The 18,268-nt window shown below is 49.9% G+C and overlaps 1 protein-coding gene across 4 annotated transcripts; it reads right to left on the bottom strand.

Moving 5' to 3' along the window:
* Positions 1-9,478: 9,478 nt before the first annotated feature.
* Positions 9,479-18,258, bottom strand: ASL (argininosuccinate lyase). Of its 4 annotated transcripts, XM_068968355.1 has the most exons (17): positions 18,037-18,230; positions 17,780-17,920; positions 15,165-15,359; positions 14,750-14,833; positions 14,426-14,482; positions 14,220-14,317; positions 13,451-13,528; positions 13,261-13,338; positions 12,825-12,877; positions 12,406-12,468; positions 11,915-12,029; positions 11,689-11,773; positions 11,532-11,591; positions 11,206-11,289; positions 10,081-10,161; positions 9,829-9,935; positions 9,498-9,725 (listed from the first exon to the last, which is right to left on the bottom strand). In XM_068968355.1, the coding sequence occupies exons 2-17, from the start codon at positions 17,789-17,791 to the stop codon at positions 9,554-9,556; spliced, it is 1,422 nt and encodes a 473-aa protein (XP_068824456.1). In that variant the 5' UTR covers positions 17,792-17,920; positions 18,037-18,230; the 3' UTR covers positions 9,498-9,553. The 4 variants fall into 4 exon arrangements, with proteins under 4 accessions (XP_068824457.1, XP_068824458.1, XP_068824456.1 ...); XM_068968354.1 differs by having other exon boundaries at positions 17,780-18,230; XM_068968356.1 differs by lacking the exon at positions 11,532-11,591 and having other exon boundaries at positions 9,479-9,725; positions 17,780-18,258.
* Between the last annotated feature and the right edge of the window lie 10 nt (positions 18,259-18,268).

Genomic DNA, 18,268 nt, shown 5'->3' with positions numbered 1-18,268 from the left:
CTCGTCGGGAAGGAGGACCAAAGCCAACAGGGGTTGGTTCTCTTGTCAGATGACTGCAGTGCTGCCTCCTGGCGCGTCAAAGACCAGCACCCCCTACACATTCCCATGAGATGAAAACGCAGACCTTATGCTCTGAGAACATCTCAAAGATCGTTATATCTCCGCACACGACAGACGTGAGCTCTTCTCCGGAGACTGAGTCCATAGATGTGGGCTCTGCTTTGCTCCCTCCTCACCTGGCAGGTCTCAGCTTCAGTGAAGCTTTCTGTGGCAAATCATGTATCTGATGAGGGGTTAATACCCAAAATACATAAAGAACTCATACAGTGCAATAGCAAAAAATCAAACAATCTGATTTTTAAAATGGGCAGAGGAACTAAGTAGACATTTTTTCAAAGAAGACACAGTTGGCCAATACATATTTGAAGGTGTTCAACATCACTAGTCATAGGGAAATGCAAATCAAAACCCCAGTGAGATATCACCTCACACCTGTTAGAATGGCTACTATCAAAAAGACAAGAAATGAGTGTTGGTAAAGATGCGGAGAAAAGAGAGCACTTGCTGGTGAGAATGCTTTTTGGTGTAGCCACTGTGGAAAACAGTATGGAGCTTTCTTAAGCAACTAAAAATAGAACCACCACATGGTCCAGCAGTTCTATGACTGGGTATTTATCCAAAGAAAACAAAAACACTAACTGAGAAAGATGTACCTTTATCTTCACTGTAGCATTATTTACAACAGCCAAGACATGGAAGCAAACTAAAATGTCCATCAGTGGGTGAATGGGTAAGGAAAACTTGGCATATAATAGGTTAGTCCACCATAAAAAAGAGTGGAAGTTTGCTATGTGTAACACCATGGATAGAACTTAAGGGCATGATGCTAAACGAAATAAGTCAGAAAAAGATAGATACTGTATGATCTCACTTATGTGTGAGATCTAAAACAACAACAAATAACAAATGAACAAAAGAACTGAGTTCATGGGTACAGAGAATAGATTGGTGGTTGCCTCAGGGAGGGAGTGAGCAAAATTGGTGAAGGGAGCAAAAGGCACAGATTTCCAGTTATAAAATGAATAAACCCTGAGGGTGTAATATACAGTATGCTGGCTACAGTTAAGAATACTGTATTGTATATTTGAAAGTAGCTAGGTAAGTGGCTCTTCAAAGTTCTCATCAGAAGAAAAAAAAATGTTGTATACTTGTGTACGGTGATGGTTGTTAACTGGACTTATAATGATCATTTTGCAATATATGCAAATATCAAGTCAATGCATGGTACACCTAAAATGATAGGTCAATTATACCTCATAAAAGAAATAATATACCTTTCAATAAATTATATTTTTAATTTATTTTTCAAAAAATTATATAAAAGATTCCATGGCTGTAACTTTTTTTAAAAGAAGAAAATAACACATGTTGGTGAGGATGTGGAGATTTGGGAACCCTTGTGTACTGCTGGTGGATAAAAAGGTACAGTCACTGAGGAAAACAATTTGTTGGTTCCTCAAAAAGTGAAACATGTTACAATAGCCAGGACGTGGAAGCAACCTAGATGTCCATTGGCAGACGAATGGAAAAGAAAGCAGTGGTATATATACACAATGGAATATTACTAAGCTATTAAAAAGAATGCATTTGAATTAGTTCTAATGAAGTGGATGAAACTGGAGCCTATTATACAGAGTGAAATAAGTCAGAAAGAAAAACACCAATACAGTGTATTAACGCATATATTTATGGAATTTAGAAAGATGGTAACGATGACCAGCCAAAGAGTCAGATGTAAAGAACAGACTTTTGGACTCTGTGGGAGAAGGCGTGGGTGGGATGACTTGAGAGAATAGCATTGAAATGTATATTATCATATGTGAAACAGATCGCCAGTCCAGGTTTGATGCATGAGACAGGGTGCTCAGGGCTGGTGCACTGGGATGACCCTGAAGGATGGGATGGGGAGGGAGGTTGGGGGTGGGGTTCAGGATGGGGAACACATGTACACCCATGGCTGATTCATATGAATGTATGGCAAAAACCACTACAATATTGTAATTAGCCTCCAATTAAAATAAATTTTTAAAAAAAGTAAAACATGGAATTACTGTATGATTCAGCAATTCTACTGCTAGGTATATACCCCAAATATTTGATAACAGATATTCAAGCAAGTACAAGTACTTGTTCACAACAGCACTATTCACAATAGCCAAAAGGTGAAAACAACTCAATACACAAAACATGGTATATCCATACAAAGGAATGAAGTGCTGATACATGCTACAACACGGATGAACCTTGAATAATTATGCTAAGTGAAAAATGCCAGACACAAAAGATCACATCCATATGAGAGTTTCAGGACAGACAGATCCATAGAGACAGAAAGTAGGGTAGTGGTTGCCAGAGGCGAGGGGAGGAGGGCAGTGAGGAGTGACTGCTTAATGAGTACAATATCTCCTTTGTGGGTAATCAGAATGTTCTGCCGCTAGATGAGGTGATGGATGCGCAACACTGCAAGCGTGCCACATGTCACTGAGTGCACTCTTTAAAATGGTTACCTTTGTACCAGTCTTCCCCGAGGTCTTCCAAAATATGTGAAGAGGCCAGACTCATCTTATGAGGCCAGCACGACCCTGATACCAAAGCAGAAAGAAAAGACACTACCAGAAAACTACAGGTCAATACTCTGATGAATATTGATGCAAAAACTGTCAATAAAATACTAGCAAACCGGGACTTCCCTGGTGGTCCAGTGGGTAAGACTCTGAGCTCCTAATGCAGAGGGCCTGGGTTTGATCCCTGGTCAGGGAACTAGATCCCACGTGCTGCAACTAAAAAGATCTCGCATGCTGCAACTAAGACCTAGTGCAACCAAAACAAGAAAAAATACTAGCAAACCAAAGTCAGCAGCATATTAAAAGGACCATTCACCATGAATCAAGTGGAATTTCCATTAAGGATGCAGGGATGATTCAATTTATGCAAATCAGCCAATGTGATACATCACATTAATAGCATGAAAGAAAAAAATCATATAATCTCAATACATAAAAAGCATATGATAAATTTTTACTGCAAACAATCTGTTTCATCATGGAAAATCTACCAAACCTCTAAGATCATGACTAAAACATTCAGGAATATAAAATTAGTAAAGAGAGGAAATGATTGAATATAAGAATATAAGGGCTCCCCTAGTATTTTCCTCTCTGAGGAAGACTTTACTGAGATGCTTGCTTATATACCTCACTTAAGAATACTCTTTTTGCTTATAAATATACCCAAGACAACTGGACTCTTGCTTTTTTCCCTCTTAAATTCTAGCTGGGTTAATGAAATATATTTTGCCTACAATTTTCTAACTTTAAATATTATAAGCATGATATAAGTCTATTGGTATTCATCTATTTTAGCATTTTAAATATTCCCTTGGTATCTCTAATTTTCTTGAAGAGATCTCTGGTCTTTCCCATTATATTGTTTTCTTCTATTTCTTTGCACTGATCATTGAGGAAGGCTTTCTTATCTCTCCTTACTATTCTGTGGAACTCTGTATTCAAATGGGTATATCTTTCCTTTTCTCCTTTGTTTTTTGCTTCTCTTCTTTTCACAGCTATTTGTAAGGCCTCCTCAGAGAGCCATTTTGCTTTTTTTTTGTAAAGTTGGGAGGGTCACAGCCTTGAGCCTAACAAGCAAGTAACAGGACACTCAGCTGATCAGAGCACATGTGTGAGACTTCCCTTTTATTTTATTTTTCCAATAGATAAGTTTCGGGACTCCCCTGGCAGTTCAGTGGTTAAGACTCTGTGCATCCCATGCATGGTGCATGGGTTTGATCACTGGTCTGGGAATTAAGATCCCACATGCCACACAGTGTGGGCAAAAAAAAATAGTAATAATAAAAGTTTAATAAATAAAAAAGGTCAAGTTTCATTGTATTTTAAAGATATCACAAACAGGTCCTGGGAATCATTTGGCATCTTCTTGTTTCCATAGCTAGACAAGTCTTAGATCTTATTGACAGCCTAAAGACTAGTTTCTTTTTCATAGATAACATCCAGATTTTTCTGATATTCTTATTATTTTTTTATATTTATTTTCATTTATTTGTCTGTGCTGGGTCTTAGGTCAGTATTCTACATGGGATCTTTCAACTTCACTGTGGCATGTGGGATCTAGTTCCCTGACCAGGGATAGAACCTGGGGCCCCTGCATTGGGAGGATGGAGTATTAGCCTGGACCACTAGGAAAGTCCCTGATATCCTGATTTTTTAACTGTGTGGCTTGTTGGATCAAAGCAGATAAACCTGATTTAAGGTCAATGCAAATCACTTTCAGGGTGTGAGATACCCATTAAGCAATCCCTGGCCTCACATGAGCCCTGCAGATTTTTCATCTAAGCATTTTCAGATTTCAACGAGACCTGCTCTCCAGAATAAGGACTCGAATGGGGAAGTGAGCACACACAGACACTGTCTTGTGATGGAAGCCCAGTGGAACACCCTTGATCACGTGCTGTGTTGGGCTAGAGACTGTGTGAGCTGGAACTGGTTCCTCTCTGTTCCACTGTTAACCCGAGTCCCTTCCTATTCCTTCCCAGGAGGCTGAGTTCTGTTCTGCTGTTGTCAGTCTGCAGGATCTCTCTGGGGCCCTTCACAATGACAGTGTGTCCCTCCAGAGTGATGTCGATGTTTTCTGGAATGTCGACAGTTCGGTTGCTGAAAATAGTCTTCTCGTGGTAGATTCAGCAAAGAGCATCATAGGGTTTATTTTTTAAACAGTTTGTTAAAAATTTTTATTGTGGTATAGTTGATTTATAATGTCTCTAAACATGTCTTTATTGAGATATAATTCACATACATAATTCATCCATTTAAAGTATATAACTGAATGGACTTTAGTATATTCATGTATATGTACGACCATCATTATGCCCAATTTCACAATATTTTCATCACCTCAAAAAGAAACCCTGTGTGCCTTTTAGTTATCTATCCTCTGCCCCTCCCAGTCAGCCCTAAGCCACCACTAATTTATTTTTTTGTCCAGATTTAGCTAATCTGGATGTTTTATATAAATTATGCAATATATATTTTGCCTCTCAATGTTTCCAAGTTAGATGTGTTTACCTGTAATTCTGCTTCATACCAAAATTCATCAGAATCTGTGTTTTTCAAGATTAGCAGAACATTAGATTAGCAAACCCATAAATTTATTTTGTCCTCCCTTCCTGAAGAAAAGCCCAGAGACTTTATAAAACTATATATTTATTTACTTATTTGGCTGTACCAAGTCTTAGTTGTAACATGCAGAATCTTAGATCTTATTGAAGCATGAAGGATCTTTTAGTTGAAGCATTTAGGATCTAGTTCCCTGACCAGGGATTGAGCCTGGGTCCCCAGCATTGGGAGTGCAGAGTCTTAGCCACTGGAGCACAAGGGAATTCCCTTTTGTGTTTTTTAACTGAAATGTCTGTTAACTGTTATCCTGTTCCTGTTTTAGGAAACGGCATGTTTTAGTGGCAGATAATTTATTTCTAGAGTTCTTTGAAAGGCTATTTTTTTCACTCTCTGTTTATTTGATTGCCTTGGGTCTTAGTTGTGGCACGTGTCATCTTCATTGAGGCAGGTGGGGAGCTTTTGTTGCAGCACGTGAGCTCAGTAGCTGTGGCTCAGTAGTTGTCCTGAGGCCTGTGGGATCTTACTTCCCTGGCTAGAGATCAAACCCACATCCCCTTCATTGGAAGGCAGATTCTTAACCACTGACCACCACAGAAGTCCTCTTATTTCTTGAATTTTTATGTATGAACTCACCACAATCACAGGTTCATGGATAGCAAGGAATTTTGCCCCAGGATGGGTCATACTCAAAATCTCATTCATACCCATTTTAAACGATGAGATATGGGACTTCTGAGCTGATGCGATTTCGATGAAAGTTTGAACTTGAGCTGATGCTGTAATGAGTTGAGACTATGGGGGATCTTGGGATGCAGTGAATGCACATTGCACGTGGGACATAAATCTTTGAGAGCAGGACAGAATGTAGTAAACTGATTAATAATCCCTGGAGCTTGCAACCGGTACTTAATAATCCCTGGTACTTAACATGATAAAAAAAATGAAGATGTGATTAAGTTAAGGATATTGAGACAAGATTATCTTGGTTTATTCAGGTGGTTCCAATGTAATCACAAGGGTCCTTATAAAAAAGCAGAAAGGTCAGTCAAAAGATATGACCATGCAGATGAATCTAGAATAGACTGATGGCTGCTAAGGGGACAGTGGGTAGGAGAGGTCTGGGTTGAGAATTTGGGATCAGCAGATGCAGACTGGTATATGTAGAAACAAAACAATAAAGTCCTACTGTACAGCATGGGGAACTGTATTCAATATATAGAGATAAATCATAATGGAAAATAATATGAAAAGGAATGTAGATATATGTTGTGTATATAGATGTACAGTCACTTTGCTGTACACAAAGTGTACACAACTATTAACACAAAATTAACACAACACTGTAATTCAACTATTTTTGTTTAGTTGCTAAGTCATGCCTGACTCTTTGCTGTAGCCTGCCAGGCTCCTCTGTCCATGGGATTTCCCAGGCAAGAATATTGGAGTGGGTTGCCATTTCTTCCTCCAAGGGATCTTCCCCGCCTTGGGACCAAACTGGCATCTTCTGCATTGGCAGGCGGATCCTTTGCCATTGTGCCATACGTCAATAAAAATAAATAAATAACAATATGACAGTGGAAGCAGAGGATCCAAGAGATTTGGCAATGTTACATTGCTGGCCTTGAAAATGGAGGAAGGGGCCACAAGCCGAGGGATGCATGTGGCCTCTAGAAACTAGAAAAGACAAGGAGATTCTCCTCTAGTCTCTGGAAGAGGCCTGGCCCTGCTGACGTACAATTTTGCTTCCATAAAACCCACTTCAGACTTCAGGAACTGTAAAATGGTGTTATTCTGATTTAAGCCATGATTTTTTGGGTACTTTGTTACAGCAATAGGAAACCAATATAAAGTCACACTGGGCTTTGGTGTAAACAGCTTCCGAGATTAAAAATAGACAAGAGGCAAGGATGTAGCCAGTTGGTAGCAGAACAGGAAGAGGCAGACCTCGGCAGTAAGCACAGAGTCTGGAGAAAAGCTGCATAAACCCTTGCCTCCCTAGGACAGGCCATTCCTTCTGGTCAGATCAGATCACACGTGGCCAGGCTCTTGAGTGGGAAGCCCCATGAGGCTGAATGCAGTTCAGTTAAGAACTTAACAGAACCATCTGGAAACAGAGTTCCCATTAAGGCTGAGGTGTCCCCCCTCAGTGGAGGCAGTAGATACAGATGGAGGGAGGTGTCACAGCAACTTCCTGCCTCACTGTACTCCCATTCTCCCTGTGCCAAGTGCATCAGAGTTATTTTAATCCTGTCTGTGGTCAGATGGACATAAGGCCCTCCTTCATTTTGGAAACTAGGTTTTAGGCATTCTCTAGATTAGCACTTTTTTTTTAAGTTCTACAATTTTGTTTGTTTGACCCCTCTGGGTTTATTTTTTTAAATTAAAATATAGTTAATTTACAATATTGTGCTAGTTTTAGGTATACAGCAAAGTGATTCAGATACATATATATACACACACACAAACACACACATACATATGTATTTTTTTCAAATTTTCCTCCATTACAGGATATTGCATGCATGCTGCCGCTCAGTTGTGTCCGACTCTTTGTGACCCCATGAACTGTAGACCACCAGGCTCCTCTATCCATGGGATTCTCCAGGCAAGAATACTGGAGTGAGTTGCCATGTCCTCTTACAGAGTATTTTCCCAACCTAGGGATCAAACCCACATCTCCTACACCAGCAGGTGGATTCTTTATCACTGAGCCACCTGGGAAGCCTATTATAGGATATGACAAGTTACCAAATATATAGTTTCCTGTACTATAAAATAAATCCTTGTTTATCCACAAATTAACATTTGACTCTTAAGTGTGTACAGGAATCACCTGGGTAGTTTGTTAAACTGCAGATTCTGAATCAGTAGATCAGGGCAGGCCCCAGGTGAGGTGGATGTTGCTGGTTTGCAGCAACTTTGTGTAACAAGATTAAGATCAGTGCCTCTCAAACCTGAGCACACATCAGGATCACCTGAAGCACTTGTTAAAACAGATTGCTGGACTCCACCCAGAATGATTCAGTAGGTCTCGCTGGGGACTTCTCAGGTGACTCAGTGGTAAAGACTTTCCTGCTAAGCAGGAGATGTGAGTTCAATCCCTGGGTCAGGAAGATCCCCTGCAGAAGGAAATGGCAACCCACAGTATTCTTACCTGGGAAATCTCATGGACAGAAGAGCCTGGTGGCTACAGTCCATGGGATCACAAAAGAGACACAACTTAGCAACTGAAGAACAGGCCTTGGTGGGGACTGAAAATCTGATTTTTAACAAGTTTGAAGATGATGATGATAACAGTCAGGAACCCTGGCTTTGAGAAACACTGCTCTAGAAGATGCTGTGACCCTTTTGGGAATTTGGTGTCGTGTCCCCCAGTGCCAGAGTTTTTGTTCTTTAATTTACAAAATCTTTTCATGAGCCTAGTGGGCTGCCGTCTATGGGGTCGCACAGAGTTGGACACGACTGAAGCGACGCAGCAGACTCACTTGGAGGACTTACTCATACTTTTTGTTTAGCTTATCTTTCTTGTTAAAAAATGCCTGAAATTTATGTTTTATTATCAGGATTTTGGTAAGATTTATGTATTAATAGAAGAGGAGGTCTCTGCATCTCTGCTGGCTGCTGGACCCGCTGTTACTGAACTCTGACCACGTGCCAGATCTCACCTCAGGCTCTTTGCAGCCTCAACGTGACCATCCTTTCCCTTCACCACAGCATGGGCAGACCCCTCTGGCACCACCTATCTGTGGGCCTCACCTCAAGGTCAGTGCTTGCGAATTTGTACATTACTCTCCAGGGTGGAGAAAGCGTCGTCTTTACCCATGCGTGGAGCTCACCTAGTGCCAGGCATCACTCACTATCCGGATGACCAACTTTGCTACCAGATACAGCATTCCCTTTAAGAAGGTACAGGGCACCCGGCAGTGCTGCCGGATGGTCCAGGGAAGGGTTGGGTTAACCCGGAGAATGGGAATAGGGGAGCCTAGCGAGGGCCCCAGAGGGCCCCAGAAGGAAGCGGGCTGGACGAGGGCTGACTGGGTGAGCCAAGCCCGTCAGGTCCCACCAGGGATCCAAGGAGGCCAGTGCTGCCTAGACACCCAAGACTGGAAATCACTGTGAGGCCCGCCGGGGGCGGGGGCGGGGCCTGCGCGGAGTCAGTGAGGGGGTGTGGCCTGTGTGGGTCGGTGACGGGGGCGGGGCCGGCGCAGGGCGGAGGAGGTGCAGGTGAGACCCGCTTCTCACCCGGTTCTCCCACCTCCCTGATGACCTCTACTGCCCACTCAACAGAACCCCACCCGCCAGAGCCCACCACTGAGGCAGACAGGCTGGGCAGGAAAACACACAGGCCTCCTCCAGGGCCCGCTTTATTTGGGAGAGGCGTGGGGAGGGCTCTTGGCCTGCTGTGCCCGGAGGAGAGCTCGCAGCTGGCCGATCTGCCAGTCGATGCTGGAGCGCGCGGTGCCGCCCAGGGCCTGGTACTGCTCCACGCTGTGTCCGTAGTCCCACACGTGGCTCACGTCGCCCGAGAACAGGGGGCTGGGGGGGAAGGCGGAGGTGGGCCAGGACCTCTCGGCCAGCCCAGTCTCAGAAGGCCCGGGCTTGCCTCCCAGATTGGGGGAGGACAGGAAGGGGGACGCACCTGATGGTCTGCAGCTCCTGCAGTGACAGCTGATTGAGGGCGACCCCCTTGGTCTCGGCCATGAACACGGCTTTCCCAGAGGCCTCGTGGGCCTGGCGGAATGGCATCTGGGAGAGCCAGGGAGGGCAGTGCTGACGCAGCTTTCTCCACCTTTTGTTCTGTTGGGGTGTTGGCGCCCCCATGCCCCCCCAACCCTGGCCTGGGGAACATCCCTGTCCCCTGGCCCCTCCACCCTAGCTGCCCCACACTCACCCCTTTTCGGACCAGGTAGTAGGCGAGGTCAGTGGCCAGCATGTCAGGACTCAGAGCCCGTCCCATGTTCTCACGGTGAATCTGGGGACAGCAGGCCAGGCTGGCAGTGAATCCGGGGGCCCTGGGTCCTGGAGCTGCCCGCCCCAGGCCCACCCTGCTCAGTCAGGATGTTCCGTGCCTTGGGCAGACCCCCTCTCACCCACCTTGTCCTGCTCTCTGCTTGAGCCACCATTTCCTAACTATTGATAAGTGTTAGCTGTGTTACCAGGGTTGCCTCCTGATCTTTAGAATGCATCAGAATCACCTGCAGGATTGATTAGACTATAGATCGTGTGGCCTATCCCAGAGCCTGTGATTCAGTGGGTCTGCAGGGGGGCCTAGGATTGCAGGTCTGTCAAGTTCTCAGGTGATGCCGATACTGCTGTTCCCGGGACCACACTTTGAGAACCACTACTTTAGAGATGTACCCTGAACTATATTTAGAAATGAAATTACATTCGGGGGATTTGCTTAAAAACAATGGTGGGCGGGGTAGGGGGTAAAGACAGTTGAATGGAGAATGGCCTGTGAGCTGATCGTTGTTTAAGCTGAATGCTGTTACCATGTAGGGGTTCATTATGTGTGCATATGTGGGTGATCAGTCGAGTCTGACTCTTTGCGACCCCATGGACTGTAGCCCGCCAGGCTCCTCTGTCCATGGGATTTCCCAGGCAAGAATACTGGAGCAGGTTGCCATTTCCTCCTCCAGGGGATCGTCCCAACCCAGGGATCGAAGCCAGGTCTCCTGGATTGGTAGGCAGATTCTTTTACCACTGTACCATTGGGAAAGCCCAGGGGTCATCATACATCCTCTCCACTGTTGTACATTGAATTCTCCCATAGTAAGTGGTTAAAAAAGAAATCTCGTCAGGCCAGTTGAGGGGGCTCCTTGGATCTAACCCACTTCCATTCTCCTGCAGCAGCTTAACTGTGTCTCTTCACTGTTCCCAGGGCAGGACCAAGCACATACCCCCTCCCTCTGCCCTAGGTCTTCCGGACCCACCCACCCCCGCCTCCTCTCAAGATCACCCTCCTGGCACACAACCCCTAAGTTTAAGAGCCTCGGGGAGAAGAGGTGTGTCTTGCCTGCAGGGTAGAGATGACACCAGTGGCCACTTGGAGGACGGCACTCATGGTGTCGGACACTTCAAACACAGCTTCCTTGTCCTCCTGGGAGACGCGTGGCAGGAAGTAAGGCCCCAGGAGCTGGGTCCCCACAGAGGCACCCCCACTGCCTCCCACTGGGAACACACAGCACCTCATACACCCCACACTGAGGGAGAGGAGAGAGCTCTCAGTGTGGTCAAGGGCTGGGTGTACACGGTGGGAGGTAGCAATTCTGTGGGCCCCCTGCCCGGATGAGCCAGGACCCCAAGAACTGGTGTGTGAGGCAGAAGAGGCGGGTCCCGAACCTGTAAGTCCTTGTTGTAGGTGCTCGGAAGTCCCTTGAGTGTCATCAAGAGCCCAGCACACTGCGGGGAAAGGGAGGACTTCAGAGCCGGTCCGGAATGTTCCCTCTGGACCCTCGGGTCAGCCCTGAGGCCGTACCCCCTTCCCTGTCTGGCTCACCCGTCCAAAAACTCGCCCCGCCTTGCTCCGGATCAGCTCCAGGCTGTCTGGGTTTTTCTTCTGGGGCATCAGGCTGCTTCCAGTGCTGGAGACACAGATGTTGGGGCTGAAGGGGCTCCCGCGCCACTTGGCTGGTCTGCTGGGCAGCTCTGCCCAGGGTGGGGGTGGGGAGGAATCAAGCCCTTCCGGGGGCTGCAGAGCTGGGGGAAGGCGGGCGCAGTCTCACCTGTAGGCATCTGAGAGCTGCACAAAGCTGAACTCCTTGGTGCCATAGAGGATGAGATCCTCAGCCATCCTGCTGAGGTGGGTCATGCACAGCGAAGCCCAGAACAGGAACTCGGCTTGTGGGAGAAAAGAGAGAGCAAGCTGTCTGCTCACCAGGCCTGTCTCGCTGCTCACCCAGCCTGGAGAGGCTCCAGGTGGGCCATACGGGGGTGGCAGGAAGCTGGAGAGGAGCCAGGGCGGGGGGACAGAGGCAGCACACACTGCAGGGGACTGGCCCTGGAGGACAGGCGGGCTGGCTCCCAGATTGTTATTGTTTAGCTGCTAAGTCGTGTCTGACTCTTTTGCGACCCCATGGACTGCAGCCCAAAGGGCTCCTCTGTCCATGGGATTTCCCAGGCAAGAATCCTGGTGTGGATTGCCATTTCCTCCTCCAGGGGGTCTTCCCAACCCAGGGATCAAACCCGCATCTCCTGCTTGGCTCCCAGGACTCACCCACAAAGTCTCGCTCACTGGTGGCATCCATGCTGTTGAGAGTGATGGCCCCAAAGTCCAGTTCTGAGTGAGGCAGGAAAGGGAAGGCAATAGGGCTGGGCTGGAGGGCTGGGAGGGGCCTTCTCCCTTCCTCGAACCAGATTGCCCAGCCACCTCCCCCTGGACCCCCCAGGGAGGCAGAGTAGGGAAGGGCACGAGTTGGGGAGGTCTCTTGTACAGATCCCAGGAGGGAGGCGGGAGTCCTGAGTCTCCCCGGCTCCACCCACCCCTAGCATGGCCTCCCCAGGCCACTCTAGCCTCGTGTCCACAGAAACAAACCAGAGTTTCACCCGGACCCCTGCCCTCTGTAGGTGTGTGTCTGTGGGACTTGGCAGGTATTGAGGGTGGTCTCCCAGGAAAGGAGGGGCAGGGTGCCTCACCTGCTCGGAGCAGTTCCCGGTCCACACCCAGGGGGTTGCCTGCGATGGCCCCGCTGCAGAGCGGGGTGGGGTTCTGAGTGACCAGGGCTCCCACAGGCAGGCCCTGGCTGTACACACATGCACACGCATGCTGCGTGCTGGTTGCCAGGCCCAGAGCCTGGTCAGCTTGGGAGCCAGACACCTATCCCCACAGGTGGGGAAACACAGCTGGCTGCCTCTTCAGAGAGCCCTGGCTTCGCTGTGACATACTCATTCTCATCTTAGAGCTGAGGGCCCATGTGTGGTCCCCTTCCCACCCTGGACAGGAAGGCTGATCGCCTGGCTTCCTGTCCCCCTCTGTCCTTCCTGGCTCCTCCTCTTTTGTTGAACCCCTAGGACCATGCTAACTGGGCGGCAGGAACCCCGCCCCACCCTCTGAGCACTGGGCCCTGCTCACCTCCCCAGGGGCAGGACGTTGATCCGCTTCTGCACCTCCAGCAGCCTTTCAGAGTCTCTGGTCAGAGCCACGGCATGGCTGTGGAAGGCCAGGAGGCCAGAGGGTCAGGGCAGCCTGGCCTGGCCCCTCCCCTCTGCCACACCCCCTCATTACATCCTCCATCGCGGGTTTCCACCATGACCCCTCTGACCTCAGGATCCAGTGGCTCCAGCGGATCGGCTGAGCCCTTTGTAGGTGTGTGTACCCTGGGAAGAGGACATCACGTTCCCTGCGGGGAAGAGAAAGGACAGGGTGTGTGAGGGGCTCTCAAGATCAGGTGAGGCCTGCTTGTCACACTTGGGACCCTGCAGGTCTGGGCCCCTCTTGGGAACAGCAGGGCAGGCTCGCCAAAGGTCTGCCTGTTTGAGGGACCAAGTGACCTCCTGAAGACAAACATGGTGTCAGCGAAGGTTGGGAAGCAGGCAGTGTGCTGGGCCATGGCTGTGGGGCCTCCAGGGGGTGAGTGTAGGACCAGAGATAGATCACACCTTCAGCTCCCGCCTCTGCACCTTCACAGCAGATCTGGGCAGGGGCCAGGGCAGGGAGGAAAGTGCACGGCCGGTACCACTGGCATGGAAAGGCTGAGTTTGTGAGCATGAGAGGAGCCCTGGAGGAGTCCAGAAAAGCTGGGAGCACTTTAACGTAGGCTGCACAGTAGCAGAGATGCTGTGGGTGATAGTTCTGGTTTGTTAATATTAATGACTTTATTGAGATAGAATTAATATACCAATCACCCATTTCAAGTGTACCATCACCCCAAAAGAGAAACCCTTACTCATTAGCAGTCACTCCCTATTCTCCCAATACCTGTCTCCCACAGGATGACATTTCTGGGCCCTTGTTTTCCCCTAGTTGTGAAGTCAGTGAAACCGGGGTTACCAGGAGTTAGGACAAGGAACGCTGGTGACCCCGGGACTCACGCCTCTGCCCGATCCACCATGGTTCTGATGAGTTCGCAGAGGAGGGCTGAGAGCGTGGAGCAGTTCTGCCGCATCCACAGCCTGAGGTCAGTGACCACCTAGGGGGAGGAGGAGCTGGCACTCAGGGACTCAGCCCTAACTCTGCTCCCTGGACTCCCCCCAAGGTTAGGAAGGCCCTCGGTCGGGGGGCAGGGAGGTGGCGGCACCTGGTCGTTCCGACTTCGTCCTGTGTGCAGCTTCCCCGCGGTTTCACCAATGAGCTCCTGGGGGTGGAGGGAGGCATGCAGTTGGGGTCTGCCTGCTCACAGCCCAGTGGGGTCAGCCCAGGCAGCTGCACTTCCTCCCTGGCCTGTGACCCTCCCTCCCTGCCCTGGGGTTCCTTGGATCTGCTCAATCTCTGCCATCTCTGCTGATGCCTCCTGCTCTGAGGTCCCAGTGATGAAGTGAACAGAATGGTGGTGCTTATGCTCAAGTGGCCCTGGGCAAGGTAGAGAGGGGAGGGCTAGGGGATGAAGCAGTGGGTGTTGCACCTTCAGACGCCGCTCATTGGCCGTATGGATGTCCTCATCACTGGGGTTTAGTTTGAAGGTCCCCTGAGCCCACTCCTCAGCTACCTGCAGAGATGGCAGCAACACAGGGGGTCAGGAGGGCAGGCATTGGCAGCTGAGTCCTGGCAGCACTCCGCCCTTGCGAGCATCTCAGGTCCAGAGCACCTTTCTCAGGAGCCACAGGACCACAGGGACATTGAGGGATGAAGAGAGATGGTCAGCGCTGCATGTGGTTGAAGGGCACCTCTCTAAGCATCTGATCACTACGAGGGGAGATCCCAAGCCTGTCATCTCAGGATGTTGCTGCAGCCTGTACTTGGGGATTTGGTGAAAGCCTGTATCCGTGGCAAGGGGCAAGGGGCGTGCTCTGGGGTGGACCTGGGGATGTGGAGAGTACCTTGTCCAGGCCATGGAGTATCTGGTCCATCTCAGCTTTGGTGAGGAGCCCTGCCTTCTCCAGGCCCCGGCTGTAGGCTTTGCTGCCCTGCACGTCCACCTCCCAGAGGTGCCGGTCGTACGTGATGGACGAGTTGAACTTTTCCATGATGGGGTCCACTGCGCCGACAAACCGGCCACCCCATAGCTTCCCGCTCTGGCCAGAAGGGCAGAAGCGATTAATCTTCTCCCTGTTTGAGAACAATGCCTCCCACAAAGAGCCCTCAGGAGAGTTACCCAGTCTGATGGCAGTGGGAGCCAGTGGGCAGGGTTATTCTCACTGGACAGATAAGGAAACTGAGGCTCAGAGAGGGTCAGGAGCTTGCCCAGAGTCGGTCAGAGAGTGAATGTGGGAACCTGACTGGACACTGAAGTTAGGGTTCTTTCCCATCATGGGACACTGAGGACATAAGTTCTCCTCTGTCCCCCTGCAATGTCCCAGACTTCTGTTAGCCACCTAACCATAGGCCTTTATATAACCTCTCTAATCTCAGGGTTGCCCCTTTACACAATAGGAATAATAATAGTATTTATCTGGTGGGGTTGTTGTGAGTATTTAATTAGATTAAGCTACACAGCATACACAGCACAGTACCTGGTACTCAGTAAATTCTAGATATTACTGAGGGAGGGGCTGAGGACTACCAGGGGTCAGGGTGTGCCTTAGCTCCACTCCTGTTTTCTGCTTGTCCCCCTGGGCCCTCCACCACCACCCCAGGCTGGGAGCAGACCCTTCAGTGCCCAGCAAGCTCAGCTGCCAGAGGACTCTGCCCTGCAGATGCAGTCTCTGCCCTCCCTGTGAGCTGGACCCGCCCCTCGCCCTCATGCTGCCCCGCCAAGCCCAATCTCCAGCAAAGCACCACGTGGGGCCCTGGTCCTGACCACTGGGGCCTGAGGGCCTCGGCCAGCCAGACAGTTGCAGAGCCAGGCTGCCCTTCAACAAGGCGTCACCTGGCATCCCCTCCCCCAGCAGGCCCCTGGACTCCCTTCATGAATTGTTAGTAATAACAGCTATTTAACAACTGGGGCTGCAGCCAAACCAATTAGTGCTAACCCACAGGACAGCCTGGAGCAAGCAGAGGTTGCCCAGAGCCCTGGTTTCCTGAAGGCAGCCCATTCTGCAGTGGAGCTTGAGTCCAAGCTGCTATGCTGCTGGCAGGCTTAAAAGGACTCCAAGGGGATGTCAGAGTGAGATGCCACCACCTGTACACCAAGGGAGGGGTGAGGTGGCAGGAGAGGGCACTGCTATGAACCAGGGTACAACTGGGCCAGAAGGATGTGAGGGGTGAGGGGAGGGGGACATTGATTGGCTGAGATGAAAGAGCAACAGCTATTATTATTATTTTTAATTTTGCCATGCATGCAGGTAGTGGGATCTTAGTTCCCTCAACCAGGGATTGAACCCTAGCCCTCACAGTGAAAGCCAAGAGTCCTAACCACTGGACCACCAGGGAATTCCCAGCAATAGTCAATTTAGAACACACACAGGAAATATCAGTGTTATCCTTCTTAATGTCATTAGCCACAATTTATTAACACCTACTATTGCTTTGATGCCATTATATCCTCTATGAGGTTACCCCTATTTTTAAAATGAGGAAATATGCTCAGGGAGGTTGAGTGACTGCTTCAGAAACCAAGTCTATTTGGCTGCAAAGCCCAGGCCCTGCCACAGGCCCTCTACCACGACCCAGAAGCTAGCAGAGCAGACAGTCTTAACCCATTTATTCAGTAAACAAACAGGCCCACAGAGGAAGTGACTTGCCAGCTAATGGGTGCCAGAGGGGTCTGGAACCCACAGCTTGCGCTTCCCAGGCCCAGGGTTCCCTTCTCAGTATCAAGCAAACAGCCCCTTTTACCTGAAAGTTTCAAAGCAATGACCTCACCATCTGGTACCTCACAGAGGAGGCAGACAGCTAATATTCTCCCCATCAGCCAGGTAAATCGAGGCCCAAGAAAAAGGATCTGTGCCTCAGACTTCTGCCACTCGGTCAGGGAGAGAACCCAGGAGTCCTCTGGCTCTGAGGGGGAGGGGCTAGTGGGACAGGAAGCCACCAGGTCCTAGAGCCACAGGGCACGATTCCCTGCCTCCTGGCTCTTAACAAACACTAGAGTCCTGTGGACTCGGCTGCACAGGGACAACTGCTAAGGCAGGGGAGGGGCACAGGATGGGGAGGGGTGGGGTGGGGGTAGGGGGTGAGTGGGAGGGAAGAAAGCAATTAACAGGTGCGGAGGCTGAGTGAGTGGGAGGCACCTTTCCCCCGCCAGGCCGAGAACGCTGTCAGGTCAGGTGAGGTCAGAGCCGCTTTCCCCAGCAGTGCGGGTTGGTGGGTTTGCCACACAGGCTGGGGAGGGGTGAGGGACGCGCGAGAGCAGATGGTGGTGGGGACACAGGGAAAAAGGGACAAAATTCTCTTCCGGGCTCTGGCAGGTGCGCCAGGGGATACCCATTGCCTGGAGCCAAAGAGGACAGTACCCCAGCGCGGCAGGCGCAGGTAATGCCCCGGCTGGCTCCCAGGGCGCCCCTCGTCCCCATTTGGAGGCTTGGAGGACGGGCGTCCCCGAGGTCCCTCTCACCTCCGATGCCATGTTGGGCGGTTCCTTGTCCTCCGGGAGCCTAGGTCCTCCGGGTGTAAAAAACAAGGCGGGACTGACGACCTCCTAGACCACCGGGTGGGGTCCCCCGTGCGGGTCCGGCACCGGGTTGGGGCACCGCACCTGGCGGAGGGCAGTCGGTGGAGGAGGCGGACGTGGGCAGCGCCCAGAGCGCTCTCCCGGGTCGTCTGCGTCCTCCTCTCCCCCCAGTCCTGCCACTCCGGCCGCCGCGCACTTACGCCGCCTGGCCGCGCTGCGAGTCTCTTGCCCAGCCACTGGGCTGGGCTTTTCTGGCTGGGAAATCGTCAACAGCGGCTCGGCGCTGTCCCCGCCTCCCATCGGCGGACGCACCAATCCCAGGCGGCCCCTCCAGGTGGGCGTTGCCTCCTCTCTCCAATCCTGGTTGTGGGTGGAGCCGTCTCCGGAGTGGATTTGGGCCGAGCGGCCCCAGTCAGAGGGTAAGGGACTGGG

This window comes from Capricornis sumatraensis, chromosome 3 (genome assembly GCF_032405125.1).
Source record: "Capricornis sumatraensis isolate serow.1 chromosome 3, serow.2, whole genome shotgun sequence".
Lineage (NCBI taxonomy): Eukaryota > Metazoa > Chordata > Mammalia > Artiodactyla > Bovidae > Capricornis > Capricornis sumatraensis.
The sequence above is the reverse complement of the archived record's forward strand: the minus strand, read 5'-3'. Positions and strand labels throughout refer to the sequence as shown.